This window comes from Centruroides sculpturatus, unplaced genomic scaffold, assembly GCF_000671375.1.
Source record: "Centruroides sculpturatus isolate CEXI.00-Female unplaced genomic scaffold, Cexi_2.0 scaffold48, whole genome shotgun sequence".
Taxonomy (NCBI): Eukaryota; Metazoa; Arthropoda; class Arachnida; order Scorpiones; family Buthidae; genus Centruroides; species Centruroides sculpturatus.
The window spans coordinates 1193642-1212995 of NW_019384294.1; the positions used below are offsets into that span (position 1 = coordinate 1193642).

General features: G+C 29.4%; 1 protein-coding gene across 1 annotated transcript in view; it reads left to right on the forward strand.

Moving 5' to 3' along the window:
* Positions 1 to 19354, forward strand: part of LOC111619293 (protein polybromo-1-like) — a 169674-nt gene that overhangs the window by 21513 nt on the left and 128807 nt on the right. Inside the window, exons 2-3 of the mRNA XM_023361020.1 lie at positions 8529 to 8649; positions 12014 to 12139. Coding sequence (XP_023216788.1) covers positions 8560 to 8649; positions 12014 to 12139 — 216 coding nt within the window. The 5' untranslated portion in view covers positions 8529 to 8559. The remainder of the gene's footprint in view (positions 1 to 8528; positions 8650 to 12013; positions 12140 to 19354) is intronic.

Sequence of the window (19354 nt, forward strand, 5' to 3'; positions counted from 1 at the left end):
AGCTCCGAATCTGTACAAGATTCTAAGAAATGATAAAGGGGATATCAAAAAGGAAGATAAAGCAGGAGTTTATAGGATCCCGTACGAGAACCAGCAGTTAGGAATAGAAAAGGAGTACATAGGAGTTACAACGAGAAACCTAGGAATAAGGGTCAAAGAGCATAAATACGATATTAGAAAAAGATCTAACGCAACAGTTCTGGCCCAGATGGCTCAGGCCCAAGGATCCGTAGTTAGATTGGAGGATGCGGAAATCATCAAGCAAGTGCACTCCCCAACTTTAGCGAAAACTGCTGAAAAAATGGAAATATATAGGAGCAAGCTAGATGAAAAATGCATAAACGCCAGAGATGCGGAAGGCCTACCCTCAGCATGGAAGTACATCGTTCAAAAACTTAAAAAACTTACAAGTAGCTCTTGAATTGCGCCATATCCGCAATTGCGTTATGGGAACCATAATGATTTTTATTGGTTAAAGGATAGTGGCTTATAATAATAATATTTAATGGTTGTATGTTATTTATTTTTACATTTATTTATTTATTTATGCTTTAACTTTTATTTTAATTAGTTGCTATGTTATCGGTATTTATCTCTTTGAATTTGAATTTGGTGTTCTATATTTTGTTATTCCAAATTCGAATGTTTAAACCTGAAGATGATCTATGGAGTAGATCGAAAACATTAGTTTTTTAATAAAACTCCCTTGGAAAAAAATAAGGTGTTTGTTACTTGAATAATTATTTTGCCGAGTACGTTTCTGTTCAATGTTTTTAATTCTTTTATTTGTGCTTATGAGTTACTTTTTAACTCTAAAAATCAACATCATCATCTGTATCTGTATGCAAATAATACTCTAGAATACAATAATCAGTTTTGTTGAACTTATAATGAACTTGTAGCTAAAACAGTTTTAGCCACACAATTAAACAAAATGAAACAAAGCAACATAGCAAAATTAAACAGTGAAAAAAAGTGAAGAGATGTTGGTGGGTTTAAAAGATTTCCAGAGTTTCAATATTCAGCTACATTAATTTCTTCATTGCTAGCTGTTGATCATTAAAAATTAACTTTAAAAATTAAAATGAAAGATTTTTTTCTTGAAAGTTTAGACCAAAAACATGGGTGCACATTATATATGGGAGTGCATATTATCTATATATATAAAAATGAATGTATGTGTGTGTGTGTGTGTCCTTCATGCATTACCACACCGTTTATCCGATTGCCATGAAGCTTTGGGAAGTTTTTAATACACTCCGTTTCTGGCATAGTACATTTATCCTACAATAGAGTGTATACAAGCATTTCATAGTGAGATCAATGGATTTCAAATTGTGAAGACCATTTCCCCCCTCCAAAAAATATCTCTATATTTTTTGGAGGGGGGAATATTTTCATATTCCCCCTCCAAATTCCCTCTATATTTTCATATTATGCATTTATTATTTACGATATTTGTTATAATTTTTGTTTAATCACTTTATTTCAACTTTTTTTTTTGCTAATTATGTAATCGCTCGAACTTTGTTAAAGCCTTAAATGTATCATGAACAACAACCGAAGTTGTAGAAGGAAATTCGCCTATTTTACCGATCTAGGGATCCCCCTTTTCCAAATTTTAATATCAACTCAAAATAATTTAAAAAGACAAATTACAATAAAACGGTTTATTATCCAACTATCAGAAATTTCACAACATGCCAAGGAAGAGAGGAAGGAGCAATTAAATAATCAAAATTATGAAGGATTAAAAAAAATATATAAAAGTGGGGAATATCGCACTTCTAACAATTTCTGCGAGTATGTGGGCTAAATTTAAAGAATCCGTGCTTCTCGCTTGGACAACTGTATGTGTCCAACTCATGCGTCGGAAAACCTTTTGATTTATTCGTGTACGCACCAGACGGAAAAACAAAAAATATCGTGTACCCACAAAGCACTCCAATATATAAATAAAATTGAAACAACACTTTGAAATGTTTTCCCGATGAAAATGAATAATAATAATAAGTTTCAATGAAAATGATAAAATGTAAATTTAATTTTATCATAATGAGTTTGCTTGAATTTCCTTTCTTCTGAGATCGCAGCAATGCGCGACGGGTAAGCTAGTACATGATAAAATACTGTACTTATAATAAACATATATTTTAATAGATCTGACCGAAAACAATTTAATATCAAAATATACAATAATTATATTCTATAGCCTAAGAAGGTTTAGCTGTTCTCATGTGAAACTCAGACAGATGTGACTTTAAAAGTAGACTATATCCTTTTCCCAAGACTATCTGAATATACTATATTTCCTGTAATGATAAACCACATGTCAATATTTTATTTGATGATTATTGGAGTAAAAGAATATTGATGATATAAGATGGAAAAAGCAGGATTTCAAGAAAGATGTGAAACTAATTTAATAAATAATGTAAAAACTAATGTAAAACTAGTTAAATTGGAATATTGTGAAAAATATACAAAAATTATTTGAATGAAATACTTGAATTACTTTAATTTCATAAATTTTGATAATTCTCAATATCAGTAATATCAAGCATTGATAACAATATTAGTCAGTATTCATTTTTCAACTTCGATATTGGAAAATATCATATTGATAGTTGATTTTTGATAATATTGAACACAACTAAAATACATGTATTTAGGTCAGCCAATGTAGTTACCTCAGAATACAAGTTAAATATTATTCTTATAAGAATTACCCATCTATGTTGACAATTATTAGAATATGGGCAATATAACAATTGTTAGTATATGGAGTTGAGTGCCTATCCTGTACACAAGTTTATGACTTAAAAGACAGTCAGGAGTCAATTGAAAACAATCCAAAAAGTGGTTGTCTGAAGCCATTGATTATAGACAATAACATTGAAAAAGTGCATTAAATATTTACATTAAATATTGGACAAGGATCTATATGTGATCTGTAGAATGTTGGCAGAGGAGTTGGAAATGTCCAGGTACTCCATCCACATGATTTTACATGATCATTTGAACAAACGTAAGGTCTGTTTCAGCTTTGTTCTGAACTCAGTCAAAAATAGGTACATTTATGATGCTCAGGACATCATCATAACAACTCACCACAACCTAAATATTTTCAAAACCATTGACAAGGGTGATGAGACATGGTGCTATCAGTACAGTCTGTTGACAAAATGTCCATGTGGAAATCATCAGATAAGCTTTGCTATAAAACTTTACTTCCAAAAATCACAAGTCAAGACCATGATTGTCTGTTTTTACAACTCCAAGGGTATTGTGTATGAGGAATTTATTCCAAATGGCCAGAATGTCACTGAGAAATTTAAATTTGGGTATTTTGGAATGTGTTTTGAACTAAATTTTATGTGTATGGCTGGAGTATCATGTTCAAGGAATCTGGACACTGCTGCATGATAATGCACCCTTGCATAAGAGCCAGGGATCGGCAAACTTTTTTAGAAAAGGTTCAGATCATAAAAAAAAATTAGGTTTGGCAGGTCAGGTTGCAAACTCAAATAGGTGTACTTTTTAATAGGTACTTCTATTCATAAAGCAAAACCAAAAAAAGCTAATTTTTTTTTATTAGGAAGTGATATTTTTACATACATAATAGTTTAACCTGATTATAATGTCATTGGATATAATGACAACCCTAATATAATGTCAAATTTTTATAGGTCCATGATTTTATTATACTAGATAATGTTAAAAAAACCCATTTGTAATGACATAAAACAGTGTTATAACATCATATGTAAAGCACTCCCAGATTTACAAAATTAGATTACAAATTTTATTTAAAAAAGAAAATACAGTACATGTACTACATGTTCAGTTTCTAGGGTCAGAGTCCACTTCCTAGAACAACTATGGGTGGTACCTTCACCACCTGACTTCAGTGGGGTGAGGTTTGTCACATCTTTAAACGATGTGACAATTGGTTAGTCTGCATACTTACTCCTGTTATTTTATACAGATGCAGATATTGTTGAGCAAATTAAATCTTCAGACAAAAAAAAATGTGGATGATGAAGATGATGATGAAGATAAAACATCAGACAGAGAAAATGAAGTGCCATCAACCAGGGAAGTGTGTAATGCAATAAGATTATTGAAAATGTTTTACAGGTCTCGGAAAAGTTCATAAAAAATAATGAATAAAGTGTATGATTTAGAAAATGACATCAATAAACAATTTTTAGGTGAAAAACACCTACAGTCTAAAATAACTGACTTTTTTAAGTGAATATTGTTATTGTGTCTTTTTAATTGGCATACATTTAACCTTTTGTTGCCTTTTCATTCGACATTATTCTCAAAATAAGAAGTGCCACCATTATCGAAACTTAAGACAAATAGAAATTTCTTATAAAAGGTAATTTTTGAAATTTTTAATTACATCGATGTAAACTTAAATATAATAATGTAAATAAAGTTGATTTAAACATTTAGTTTGCACTTTTATGCATATGATAATAAATTATTATTACCATAATAGATACAGTATACTATATTACCATTAAGAAATAATTTTATGGTAATACATATGATGTTAAATTAGAATGGATTTTATAGTAGATTCTTAAACACACTTGGTACTTTTTATGGGACTCTGAGTTTGCATTTTTTGCTTGAAGATCTCCTGATTCCAAAAATATCAAAAAAGGAAACAAAATTCTGCATGTTGGTTTGTATTTTGCTTTATATCTCAGGACCCTATGGACCAAAAATTTTGAAATTTGGCAGGAATACTTCTACTTTTGGGACATTGCTGCTATTACATTTTGGAGATTATAAGTCAAGAGGAGACAGGTGGTAGGAAATCATATCATGATGGAGTCAGACTTAATTTTGTTGGCATTTACAACTTTTTTAAGAACTCATTCCTACCCCAAAAATAAGGCATTTGCTTTTTTATAATTAATGCTTGCTTACCCGTCGCGCATTGCTGCGATCTCAGAAGAAATTAAATTCAAGCAAACTCATTATGATAAAATTAAATTTACATTTTATCATTTTCATTGAAACTTATTATTATTCATTTTCATCGGGAAAACATTTCAAAGTGTCATTTTAATCTATTTATTTATTGGAGTGCTTGTGGATACACGATATTTTTTGTTTTTCCGTCTGGTGCATACATGAATAAATCGGAAGGTTTTCGGATGCGTGAACTGGCCACATACAGTTGTCCATGCAAGAAGCATGGATTCTTCAAATTTAGCCCACACACTTGCAGCAATTGTTAGAAGTGTGATATTCCCCATTTTTATATATATATTTTAATCCTTTATAATTTTAATTATTTAATTGCTCCTTCCTCTCTTCCTTGGCATGTGATATTTCTGATAGTTGGATAATAAACCGTTTTATTATAATTTGTCTTTTTAAATTATTTTGAGTTGATATTAAAATTTGGAAAAGAGGGATCCCTAGATCGGTAAAATAGGCGAATTTCTTTCTACAACTTCGGTTGTTGTTCGGGATACCGTTAAGGATTTAACAAAGTTTGAGCAAATACGTAATTAGCAAAAAATAGTTGAAATAAAGTGATTAAACAAAAATTATAACAAATATCGTAAATAATAGTTCACAAATGCATATATAGAGATATTTTTTGGAGGGGGGAAATGGTCTTCACAATTTGAAATCCATTGATCTCGCTATGAAATGCTTGTATACACTCTATTGTAGGATAAATGTACTATGCCAGAAACGGAGTGTATTAAAAACTTCCCAAAGCTTCATGGCAATCGTACCATGCCAGAAACCTTTGAGGGAGTATATTAAACAACTTCCCAAAGTTTCACGGCAATAATACGTGATAAACGGTGTGGTAATGCATGAAGGACAGACTGACACACACATGCACATTCATTTTTATATATATAGATTAAACATCTCAAATGCTATTTCAATAGAAAGTTCACATTATTTATGATATAAGATGTTTTTCCAGTCTACCTGACTCATTTTCAGATACAACTCCAAACTTAATCAAATATAACTGACATTTAAATTTTGAACATCAGCAGAACTAGTATTTGAGATGTTATACTGTAACATGGAGTTGGAACTGGAGGATGATTATAATGTTATAAAAATTGTTTCTTTATAAAATCTCACAACAGATGGTACTGCACAATTTTAACTTTGAGCCATACTCTTAGTGTTTCCTCCTATAATAATCCATTTTTAAACTTAAATGTTTTATTTTTGTATTATTTTTTTTTTGAAAAATAGAGAAATAATTGTTTGTTGGAATATAAAATATTATTTTTATATTTATTATATTTTTCCATTATAATATGAATTAAAAATAAAATAAAATATTATCTTCTATATTAAATGTTTATTTCAGATAGCCAACTGTTTAAATTTACCACAAAGGAATGTTTTCATTCTGTATTAGGATAGCTTTGGCTTCCTAACAAATATCAGTCACTGTTCAAACTAAATTTGAACTTTGAACCCTTAGTTTGAATAGTGACTGATATTCATTAAGAAGCTGAAGCTGTCCTAATAAAGGATGAAAACATTCCTTTGTGGTAAATTTAAACAGTTGGCTATCTGAAATAAACATTTAATATAGAAGATAATATGGATTCAGAAAACCATGAGGTAATGTTTGTTAAAAATGAAATATTCAATTTTGAAATGAAAATGAAATTAATAAATATTTATGAAAGATTGGAGGAAAGTGAAGTTTGAAAAAAATAAAAATATTTAAAATTTTTTATCAAGAAGAAATATTGTTTTTAATGAAGTGAAAATACAAAAAAATTAAAAAAAAACATTCAAACTCTTTCAAGCTAAATCACTCATTTTCAGGACCATAAAGAATGAGTTGTTAAACTCGGAAGTGCTTGAAGTTTTTAATTTTTTGTATTTATTACTCCATTAAAAGCAATGCTTTTTCTTTTTTATATATTGTAGTGAAATTGTACTGTAGTCTAAAATTTTATATCATTAATTGGGCTGCAATTTGAAAATATTGTAAACCTGTAAATTCCCACTGTCATTCATCCATACATCTGCCTGTCTTTCCTTAATCTCGAGAATGGAGTAAGCTAGATGAAAGATGACACCAGGTATGGAAATCTTAGGGGCAGGAGATCCCAATTAACTGTATACAAACTTATGCAAACTGGAAGTCATGTTATTTTAATTCAAAAATTTCTCCCTGAAAGATGTTAGATAGATGACCATCATGACTCTATTGTTAAAGGAAAAGTGTGATGTACAGAGGCAAGCAACTACTAATTTGAGGAGGGAGCATATATTTTAAATGAAATAAATTAAAAATATGGTTAAAAATTGCAGCCTGGCATCGTGATGATGTCACAATAAATAATTACTCGTATATTATTCAGGTTGTTTTAAAATTGTGAAAATTTGTAAATTTCAATTATGAATTGTTTTTATTGAAAAATTAAAAATAGCATTAGTAGTAACCAACGATGGTTATAGCATAATGTTATATATACTGGAAGACGAGATTGGACTGGAGGTACTGGTAGCGTAATTGGCATACATCCGCATGGTAAGCGGCAGTTGTGGGTTCAAGTCCCGCTCTGTGCTAATTCTTTTCTTCCAGTTTAATCTAAATTATTTAATTAAAATTAAAATTATTAAATTTATTAAGAGATGGTACCTAATGCCTCCCTCTAATATCAAATTGTTTGGTAATTTATTAATATTATAGTTGTTATATAGCTCAATAGCATACGGCAATAGTTGGCTTTAGTAACATTTATATATATATTAAGAATCCTTAGTTCTTTACTTTTGAGATCATTTAATAAACTAACAACTCTTGTCTAGAAATTTCTAGAGACGTGATGTTTTTATTTTTTTTAGTTAGGAATAAAAAAGGTTTTTAAATTTATTTTATTCTTTTATATTGGTGTTTAGTTATTTTTAGATTATTTTATAGATTTAATTATCTTATTATCTAATGTATAAATTTTAAAATCATACAAACACAACCTATTGTATGTTTCCAGCACTAACTTTACACACAGAATAAACATTTTTGGCCCAATTTAAAGGCCTGCTTTAAGTTAGAAGCCATTCCAAAGAGCTGTGTTGAGTTCTAACTTGAAGCAGGTCTGTAAATTGGGCTGAAAATGTTTGTTTTGTGTGTAAAGTTAGTGCTGGAAACATAGAAACATACAAAAGATATGTTTGCATGATTTTACACAAGAAATTCCAGAAACTTTTTTGTAAATGAAATATGTTGTGTTATGTAAGATGATTATCATGATTAGGAATATTATATTAATTGAGTAATTGATAATTAAATTGATGAGATTTCATTGAAACCAGATTTATTTATATGTTTCAGATATAAATAATTAATGATATTCTACATTTAAGTTTTAATTGATTATATTAAGAGATATTACAGCTCAGATTTTTTAATAATAATATTTTATTGTGTTAATAAATAATGATTTTAATTTTAAAAAAATTTATTGTGTGGATTTTTTATTTAAATTAAATTTTATTTATAGAAATTTGAGTAGTGAAAAAAACTTTATAAATATGCCAAAAAGGAGAAGAACTCATGGAAATGATGAAGGAAAGGATCAAGAAGAACTTGTAAAGAAAAGACGTCGCATGCAGTTTGATGTGGTAAGTATAATAACTTTTTTAAGAATTTAATTTAAAATTAATTTTATACATAATAGTAGCTAAAATCAGTCTCTTATGATTTAGAGCTGTGGTTCTCAGCTGATATGCCATGAATTTCTCAAAGAGATGCTACAAAATTTCAAAATACTACTTAAAAATAACTGTTTATCATATTGTGTTTTGTATATTTTTTATTTAGAAAGTGCAGAACTTTGACATTTTATTTTATTATGTACAGGGTGATCATAATAAAAGGTATTCAGATTTCTCTGTAGAAAGAACTATTAGGCAAATTTCAACTGTATTTGGTATACAGAGTATACCAAATACAGTTGAAATTCTAGTTGTGTATGTAGTTTTAATTTTTGGGAACAAATTTTACTTTAAAATTCAGCAGCTAGGGCAAAATTTGGCAATGCTATTTCCTTCATAGGGCATATTGTATATGCTTTCAAATAAATTTTGAGTATAAAAGGAGTTATAAAGTATTCCTAATTCTTTGACAGGTGAACAGTCATGGTATTTTACCTAATTGTGCATTATTTGTTAAACTTTGCTGTTAATGAAACAGCAATGCCAGCTCAGCACTTACAGAATTTTGACACTTAAAAGGTTTATGACAATCTCCTGATTGTTGGGAATCTCATGAAAATGATTGCATTTTGAGAAGATTGGAATTTCCCTGTAAAACCAGGACAGGATTGCAAACCATTTGGACATCTGAAAACAGAAGATATTGCTACTGCAGTAGCGGAGCACAGAATGAGAAATTTTCATGGCAGTAGTAGTGCTTGTGCAATATTACAGCAATCAGACATTCCCTACTGACAATGTGAAAAGTTCTATAAAATATCTTGCATTTTTATTCTTACAAGATATCCTCATAGTCAACAATTAGATACTGATGATAATGATAAGCAGAAAACATTTTTCATGACATTTGTAACTTGAATGGCATAGATCAGAGGTCACCAAACTACGGCCTGCGAAGTCAGTTCATCCAGCCCGCTGCCATACCATGTCACAAATGAGCTAAAATATAATTATTTATATGGAAATATCATAGATTGTAGATAAACTTACTATGTAGAAAAAATTTAAATAAGTGTAAGTAAAAATGCCAAAATTGGTCCATTCTGGTTTTTGCATCTGATAGCAATATGATATTTAGGAAAATCGGTGAAATAAAAAATTTAGCGACTTTTTGCCACTTTGGATATTGGAGCACTTTTTGTGTAAGTACCTGCAAAGAAGTTTCTAAGAAAAGCAATTATGAGCTTACTGCAGCAATCATGTTTGTGTATTAGTAAATAAATATATTGGTTGTCTTTATTATTATTGGGTTTGTTTATTCAGTATACTGTATTGAACAAAATGGTTATGCACCCGTACTCATCATTCTCTCAGTTATGTAGCCCGCTATGAAAAAAGTTTGGTGACTCCTGATGTAGATGATGCATATCCTGGCAAATTGTATGGCATGATGAGGCTCATTTTCATTACATGGTGATGCAAACTCACAACTGCTATATTTGGTCTGATGAAAATCCATACATTCACCTACAAATTTACCATGGTAGTCAGCAAAGATAATAGTGTAGAATGGTTTCAAAGCATCTTTTATTATTGATTCTAATTTTTTTGAAAAAACTATTCACTAGGCAAGTGACATGTTTTGTTAATGTCACTAGTTATAGAGATATGCTCCAAAACTTTATCATTCTAGCACTACAGCAGAGAAATTGTCTGAACATTATAATCTTTACACATGATAGTACATCTATGCATTTTAGCTTAAATGTGCAAGCCTTATTGTAACAAGTGTTTGCATAAGTGTGATTAATCAATCATTTTCAATGATCATGATTGTCAGTCTGAATCCCTGACTTTTGGTTATGGGCTACCTAAAGAGGCTTGTTTATCAAGACTATGTTCTAACCTAACTGTTTCAAAAGACAGAATTTTACATCTGACAGTTTTATGCATGTCAGTTGCTTTTTGTCTTAAAGTGTGATGTTCATTTAAGGCAACATTTAGATGGAGTTGGAAGAAGAGTAGCTGTATGGAGATGGCATTGATCATGCCATATATCATACCATACATCAAATGCACATTCTACATCTGTAATTACATTTGTAATTAAAATAGAATTATTGCAATTTTGTTCCTTAACTCCCAAAATTTATTAAAAAGCAAACATAATATGCACATTAAGAGGACAGCAGTACAAAATCTTATCCTATCAGCCAATATTTGAAGTAAAATTTTTTTCAACAATTGAAACTACATACTTAGGATAGTATTTATACCAAATTTGGTTGAGATTTGCATAATAGCTCTTTCTACATAGAGCTCTGAACACTTACTTTTTAATTATGATTATTCTGTACAATACATAAGGGATCTTTGATATAACATTGACTTGTTGGTGTTCCATCAAAATTATTCATTTATTATCATTTTAAAAAGGCTGAGAATCACTGATTTAAACCATTTAGACATTTAAAAACACTTCAGTAAATTTTTGATTTATTAACCCCCTTTGAGCCGCCCATTTTTTTTAAAATTTTTAATTAAGCATAAAAAATACTTAAAACTGAAAAAACACGAAAGAAATGCGTTAATTTTGAAGAAAAAGCTTTATATTTTATTTTCCTTTGTTTCGCCTGTCTGTGAAATGTAACACCGATGAGTCATTGTTTACACAGCTGGGTGACCTTGAACACAGCTGGAGTCCGATTTCCCGGGACATTCTCATAGACATCGCGGGAGGACAAGGGTTTAAAGTAGGGTGACTTCAATCTGGCGGTATATTTTTAAATATTTTAAAAAAATTATAATTTTTATTGCGATTTCCGACCCCCCCTAATTAATTAAACTTCTATATAATAAAATCTATTAATTAAAAAAATTAAAAAACTATCGGAAGTCGTTTTTGACATCAGAAAGCAGCTTTAAATAACTTTACCGAAGGAAAATCGGTGCGCTACAACTTTAGAATGATAAATTAATTTTGATAAAAAACTCCCATTAAAAAAACATTAAGCCTTAATCGAGCCTTATCAAAGGCTCATTAAAATCGCGATAAAATTTTTTCGCGTGCGCAAAAAATTCTGAAAAAATTTGGGGACCTAAAAAACATTCCAAAAATTCAAAAAAAATAATTTTTTCAAAAGTAGCCTTAACGATGTAACGCTATAAAACTTGCTCGAGTCACACTCGAGCGCGGCTCAGAAGGGGTTAATATTATTTAAATGTTTTTGAATGTTGTAAAATTGATTTCATTTTAATTTGTTAAAGTTTTCTTATCTAATGATAATTTTTTAAGAACTATCATATTAAAATTGTATTTTTATAATAAAAGGATCATCATGGAGATGGTAATGAAGAAGATAACCCATATGAAGAATTATTCACAGCAGTGATGACAGCTACCGATAATGAGGGAAGATCTTTAAGCACTATGTTTCAGCTGTTGCCATCTAAAGTGGTAAATTTTAATTTAATATAATAAAAATGAATTTTGATATCATAAAGCAACATCTACAAACCCAATGTACACATATAATAAGCCAGCAACTACCGAATAATATCAGACAATTATATCATGATTACAGTAGAGCGTCGTTTATCCGAATCAATTGGGGACTGGGGTTATTCGGATAACTTATTTTTCAGATAACCGATTATGTACGAAAAAATATATTAACCTATCTCGTGTTGAAATTTTTCTCCATTGCGTGTTGTTTCGTGTTGAATTTTCATCAATGTTAAGCCTAACGTAAACTTTTTAAAATAATAATCATGGCTATTGTATCATTAAAAATTATTTCTTTATTTTGTACAAACAAAATAAATATAGTGAAAAATATAAAAACCAAAGAAATATACTTTAGAAGTTTTGATCTAGTATCAAAAATGTTTGATTCAGCACCACACAAAGTCCTCAGAAAAACACCACACAAAAGTGCCAGTGCTGCCAGCTAAAACACACACACACACACATACACACACACACCAACAAAAAAAAATATTGGAGTAGCCCAAGATATAGCCAAAGATTGCATTGCCACAGCACTAGCGAAAATTTAAATTTGCCGACTGGAATTCTTTTGGATAACCGACTTTCGGATAAATGGTGCTCTACTGTATTTTAAATTAATTACTAAATAATTTGTCACTAGAGGGTGGCATTAGGCACCATTTCTTATTAAATTTAATAATTATAATTAAATTGTGTAACTGGCAATGCATCCTCATGGTAAGCAGTAGTTATGGGGTCAAGTNGTGTAATATTCATTTTCGCAAAAAATTTATCTGCCCCATTATTAGCCCCCTTATTCAGATCTGCCGCTGGTCAAGGGTGTCACAATTTTTTATTTTTCAATCAGGGGTGCCACTCAATGAAAAAGGTTGAAAAACACTGCTGTAAGGTATTAATGTCATAGTTGTAAGATTAACATATTGTATTTATCCAAACTGGAGGTGATTGTTTAGTAGCTGAACAGAAACAGTTTCTGTTCATCTACCAAAAACTTGTTTGAAAAGTTTTGCATGCAGTTGGACTCCTGTACTGTGATGTATGGGTTGCACATACATGGTATAACAAATCACACTAATGTGTATTTTGTTATTCATTCAAGTAACTTTTCCTTTAGGACTAGTATTTGAAAAGATGGGATAACAAAACAGACTTACTAATGTTTGTTTTGTTATCTATGTTGTTAAATTTTCCTTAAATTCAAGAACATGAAAACAGGGTAAAATAAATTAAAAGAAGTAACTTCTGTTAGCCTTTCTGTTACTCTTCCATTTAAATCTAGCAAGTGAATAGTTGGGCTAACAAAACAAATATATTGAAGTCTGTTTTGTTATCTGTTTTAGTAATTTTTCTAAATTTTACTACTACAAATTTATGCTTTTTTTTTTTACTGTTTCTTAAATTGCCCCCAAAAAATTCAACTCCTTTTTTTCATTAACTCTCCAAAAGGAAACCTTTTTTCCTAGTGATTAACCTGGAGCTAGCTTTCTGAAATCTTTTCTTTCTTATTAATGGAAATCCAAAGACAATGAAATTGAGTGCATGCTGTTTGCCCTTGCAACATGAGGTTTGCACAATGTTCACAATCTTGTCATATCATGTGTGGCTAATAAAGTGGAAGAGCATTAAAAATTTGATTGTGATTGGTTTAATATTTTCCATAAGGTATGTAACTTTTCTTCCTTTTATTTTACATAAAATTATCATTAATATTTTATAAATTGAAATTCTAAAACACTAATTGCTAAATTAAAAATTTGATTGTGATTGATTTGATATTTTCCATAAGGTATGTAACTTTTCTTTCTTTTATTTCATATAAAATTATCAGGTGCTCCTCCTCTTTGCTATCCACATGTGATGTGATGATTGTAATCTTTGTGTGTGCCATGAAACATGATAGTGAATAATGCATGCTCAATGCTGTTTTCAATATTGGGAGTAAAGATGTTCTATCCTTTGTGTTAGAGAATGGACTTGTGGGAAAAGTTTTCTTTTGAAGATTTAATGAAAAAAAGATGCTTAGAAGTTTTGGGGGTGTAATTTGAAAAAAAAAAAAATAAGGAAATGTATGTTTGAGTTGCAAGAAATAAATTAAATAAATTACCAGGTATGGATAACAAAATAATGTTAATAACTCTGTTTTGTTATCCATCTAATTTCAGGCTAGGCCTAGAGGAAAAACTAACAAACTGGATAAAAACATGTTTGTACATCTGTGTTGTTATCCATCTATTTACATGATATCCCTAAAGAAAAAATTCTGGTGGGTAACATCAAAGGGTCTGTTTTATTATCCTATCTGATTACATGACATATCTACAGGGAAAACTAACAAGACGGATAATTAGACAGATGTTATTATATGCCTTGTTACCCTTTCCATTTTCATGACATATCAACAGGTTAATATAATGAATATCCAAAGCAGATGTTATTAGGTTTTTCTTGTTTTTTGTCTTCTTAAACCTTAGCCTAGAATGAAAATACATAAAACTGGTTGAGAAAAAGATGATTAAATATGTCTTCTGTTTCTGATTTTTTAATGCTCTAAGACAAGGAATCTATTTCACAATGGCTAACGAAAGGAAAGTTTACATTCTTAACTTTTGTCAAAACATTTATGCATTGTGTGTCCTGGCAAAAATGTCTGAATGGATTATGAAACATAAACATCATGGTCATAACAACAATGTTAATTTCAATTAAATTGAGAAGTTTTTATGAAAAACTTTAATTTGTTTTGTAAGGTTTTAATGTTCTAGACTAAATTTTACCAAATTATACAATGTGAACTTATTTTTGTAGATAACAATTTATCTACAAGTATATTAGAAATTGCTTTAAAAATAACTTATTTCAGTGATTACTTTACCATCTTTTTGTTTCTATCCTCTATCCTGACTACACTCTCTTTTGGTGAAATAACAAGTAATTTGCATAAATTCCTGTAACTTAATTTAACAAGATATTCTAAGATTTCTCCCTTTTGAAATTGTTTTTAACTTTGTTAAAAGAACAAAGAAACTCCAAGAAAAAGGAGGAACAATTAAGATGGAAAAATAAACCTGTGACCAAAAAATAAATGACTAAAATAAAAAGTAAGAAAAAAACAAAGCAAAGGATAAAAATGAATTTTTTTTTCATTATTGTAAATAATTGCAATTTAGATTTTTTAAAATCTTTCTTAGCATTTTTAAAAATCATTTTCTATGACTTTTTTCTCTTGGAGAACTTTCAAAATTACAGATAGTTTGGTTAATAAATGCTGTATGATGTTAATTTGGCATTTTATGCAAATTAGTCCTTTTGTCTTTGATAATAAGCACAATGAGTGAAGATGAAGGTAATCAACATGGTGAAAATGAAGGATTTCAAACAATAAGTATAGTTTTACTTTTTTCTTTGTTTAACTATTTCAGGTACTGTTTACTGTAACTTTGTGTTTGGAAGTTGCAAATTGGTTTTTTATTTAAGTCAAAAGCAATCTGACTTCTTTGGATTGAAAAATGCTTTGGAATTTAAAGGACATCTTCAATGATACCATCTGAAAGATTTTCTTAAAAAAAGCAATCTATTGGAAAGAAGTTTGTTTTACTTTTGAACAAGTTGAATTTGTTAATGTTTCAATTATTCTTGCTTAGTTGTCAGAGTTAGTTTATTTTGCTAACCTGTAAGGCAGTGTTTTTCAACTGGGGTGCCGCGGCGCCACGATTGGGGTGTCACAAAGTTTAGGGCCTTTAGTCATTTTCTTGGAAATTTACTTAAGTGTAGTTCAAGATAACTCATTGTCACTTCTATTTTGCTACAAGATATCTAGTAAACAAAGAAATGATGACTAATCGCATATTAACATAATGTTCAACGCTACGTGTATGCACGACTTGTCACGAGTTCGCCCAAACCACATTACTTGGCCTTCACATTCCCAGTCCCAGTACCAGGCCAACCAGCAGAGAAGAATGACATGGACACTTGTGTCTTGTATATACTTTAAAAAGTGTTGCATTGCACTTTGAAAAGCGTGCACAATGTAGATGCATATTACAGTACTTTCATAGTATTCAAAAGTAATGATGACAAATNATCGACCGTCAAAAATAGAACAATTTCAATTACATCACGTGACGGATTAAGCGAATGGAACGAGTCAAGTTCGGAATCATTAAAACTTTTTGAAATCGATATTCGATCCAGCTGTTATCCTGATGAAGAACCCAGAAGGGGTTAGGAAAACGTTTGATTTTTGAAAGAAAAAGTGACACACATCGGTTAAAGGTTCCGTAAGTCAGATTTATTATAGGGTACATCCATTCAGTATAATCAGATGGCCTTACAGTCATTATCTGCTATCTGTTATAATCCTCATAGCAGGTGGTAGATACTGACTTTCATGTGCTAATGAAATTAAAGTATGGCTGAAGAATGAGTAACTATTATGGATCAAGTTTGTTTATAATATTGAAGTCAGTTGCACACACAAACTATTGATATCTTATGTTAACTTTTAAACTTGATAAAGTTTAAACTAAAAATGCAATGAAATACAGTCTGAAGATAAAATTGAAAATGGAAAAAATGAGAACATTGAAAATAAAAATGCTCATGATAACTTTTGAAAATAGAGAGTAGTAAGTTTGGAAATAAGAAAAATATATGTGTATACAGTCGACCCCCCTATAACGCAATAGATACGTTCCACTTTATAAGAATTTCACGCTGTAAGAATCCTTAAATACATGAGTCAATCACAGCCCGGCATGTGTGCAGTTTATGGACTACGGCTGTTTGAAAGGTTTCTCCCATAAAATTAATAGATTCTAGACTAATTTGACTCAACATTTCCTTCCAAAATACGTATAATTTTTTGGGTATCTGTATAAACTATGCTATAAACAAAAAATTGTAGGATTACTTACCGAGTGTGCACCGTTCTTGCTTAAGCTTGCTTTCGTCGCGGAGCAGCGCACCGAATGGCGGGTGTGTTTTCTGATAAGTTATTTTTCTGCGAAAATTTCGTTGAACTTTGGAGACATCATTAATAGAAATAATTTTTATGGCCGTTGAATAAGAAATGTTTTTTCACAAGAAATGTATAAAATTACAGTACTGTATTAGACTTACAGTACCTAATTTATATACTGTACAGACGATAGTAAACTCAACTTACCTGCCTAAACTCTCCATAGTGTGTAAATAGTTCGGCTGCTCGTCCACTATTGGTCCAGATTCAACCAATCTGTCGTATCATGAGTCGGCGATGACATTTTACTGCATTTTACGACTCTCTTTTAGCATCTTTATACGAATATGGTCGCAATTTTTTCGCCGCAATATACAAATTCGTATTATAAACCCACGTTATAGGGGGGTCGACTGTATTATAAATTTAATGATAAATCTGATCATGGAATTAAGTAGTCATTAAAAAATAGTACTGTAAATCTGAAATTTTAATTTGACAAAAATTGCTTGAAGGAAGTATTAATTATATTTTTACATAACTAATAAGTATATATTATGAAAATGCAGCAATTTATTAGAAAATTTATTACATTTTTCTGGATTGTATTTTTTAAAAAATGAAACTCTGAAGAAGAATAAATGAAAATTTATTGGAATTAAAGATTTGTTTTAAGAGTAAAAGTCTGATAATGGATAACAGTGTGGTAGATAGAAAGATAAAATTAAAGCAACGAAAGATCATCTTCCTTACTTTTCCAGCAAAACATATTTATTATAACAAATGTTTTCGGCCTCATTTAAGAGCCTGCTTCAGGTTTCAGATTACATCAAATAAGAAACCAAGTGTTTTCAAACTTTAACATTGTTTTGTTTAAAATAAAATAGGATACACAATATCATTTAAGATAAATTAAAGATCTACCAGTATTTGTGAAAATTTGTGTTTAAATTAAAGAACAAATTTTGATCTTCATATAAAGCAAGAGATTAATGATTACTTTGATTAAACTGATACATAATAGCATCAATGGTAAAAGGAATGCAAAGAAATATATTATAGATGTTTTCTTTGAAAGAAATTATTTTTTTTATATAAAATGAGAAAAGATTGACGTAACTTTTCAAATTGATTAAGAATCTTTATTAAAACAGCTTATGTGAAGAGAATTAATTTTAATACTATACAACAGTTGAAAGCCATTCTGGAATTAAAATTTGATGTTGAAGTTTTATCTATTATTTATTTAAATAAAAGTTTTCATGGTTTCTGGATAAGATTAGAAATACAAATGGTAACATATGTCCTGTTAAATGTCTTGTATCGTGAGAAAGGATAATATTAAACATTTTCATTAACAAAAATATTAAAATGTTATATTTGTATTTATGATGATGATGATGATGATGATGATGATGATGATGATATTTGTATTTATCAATATTGAAAATTTAAAAATTTTTTAAAATCTACATAGTCATCCTTGACAGGATGAATTTTAGGGATAAAGAATTTTGAAACAAAGTGACTATGATAAAGGAAAATAGTGATATAAGTGGTTTTTTTAAATATTTTTTTAAACAAAAATGTTTTGTAATATTTTATTGTTATTTGACACTTATTTATTTATTATTATTAATTTTTTATATAAATTTGATTTGACTTGATGAAATGTTAGGTATGTGAATTTGGTTTAGAACTAATCCTTTTGATTGTTTTAGAGTGAAAATATCTACTGTTTCAAAATTTCTTTATTTCCATATATTTTATTTTATAATTGAATATTATGCATGTTAAATTTGACATTATTATTTGGAAATTTATAATATAAGATATCCAATGTATAAATTTTATTTAAATTATAGGAATTAGGTGAAAAATATAAACTGTAATAAATATTATTTTAGGTAATTAATGATTAATCTGATAATTTTTATAGTAGGTGAGATAGATTCATATGTATCAACAGGAGAAGTCAATTAAAAATATTTTATTGAGGAAATTACAGTGTTTTTCTGAGACACTATAAAATATATTTCAACTAATATAAAAAAAATTTTTAATTTTGCAATTTAAATGTGTTCTCTTCATGTAATTTTGATCATTTTTGAGAATATCATCAGTATTGAAATGTGGAGCGGAAAAACTTCTTTGGAAATAAGATCGTATATAGAGGTATAATCTTTAATTATAAGAAAGTT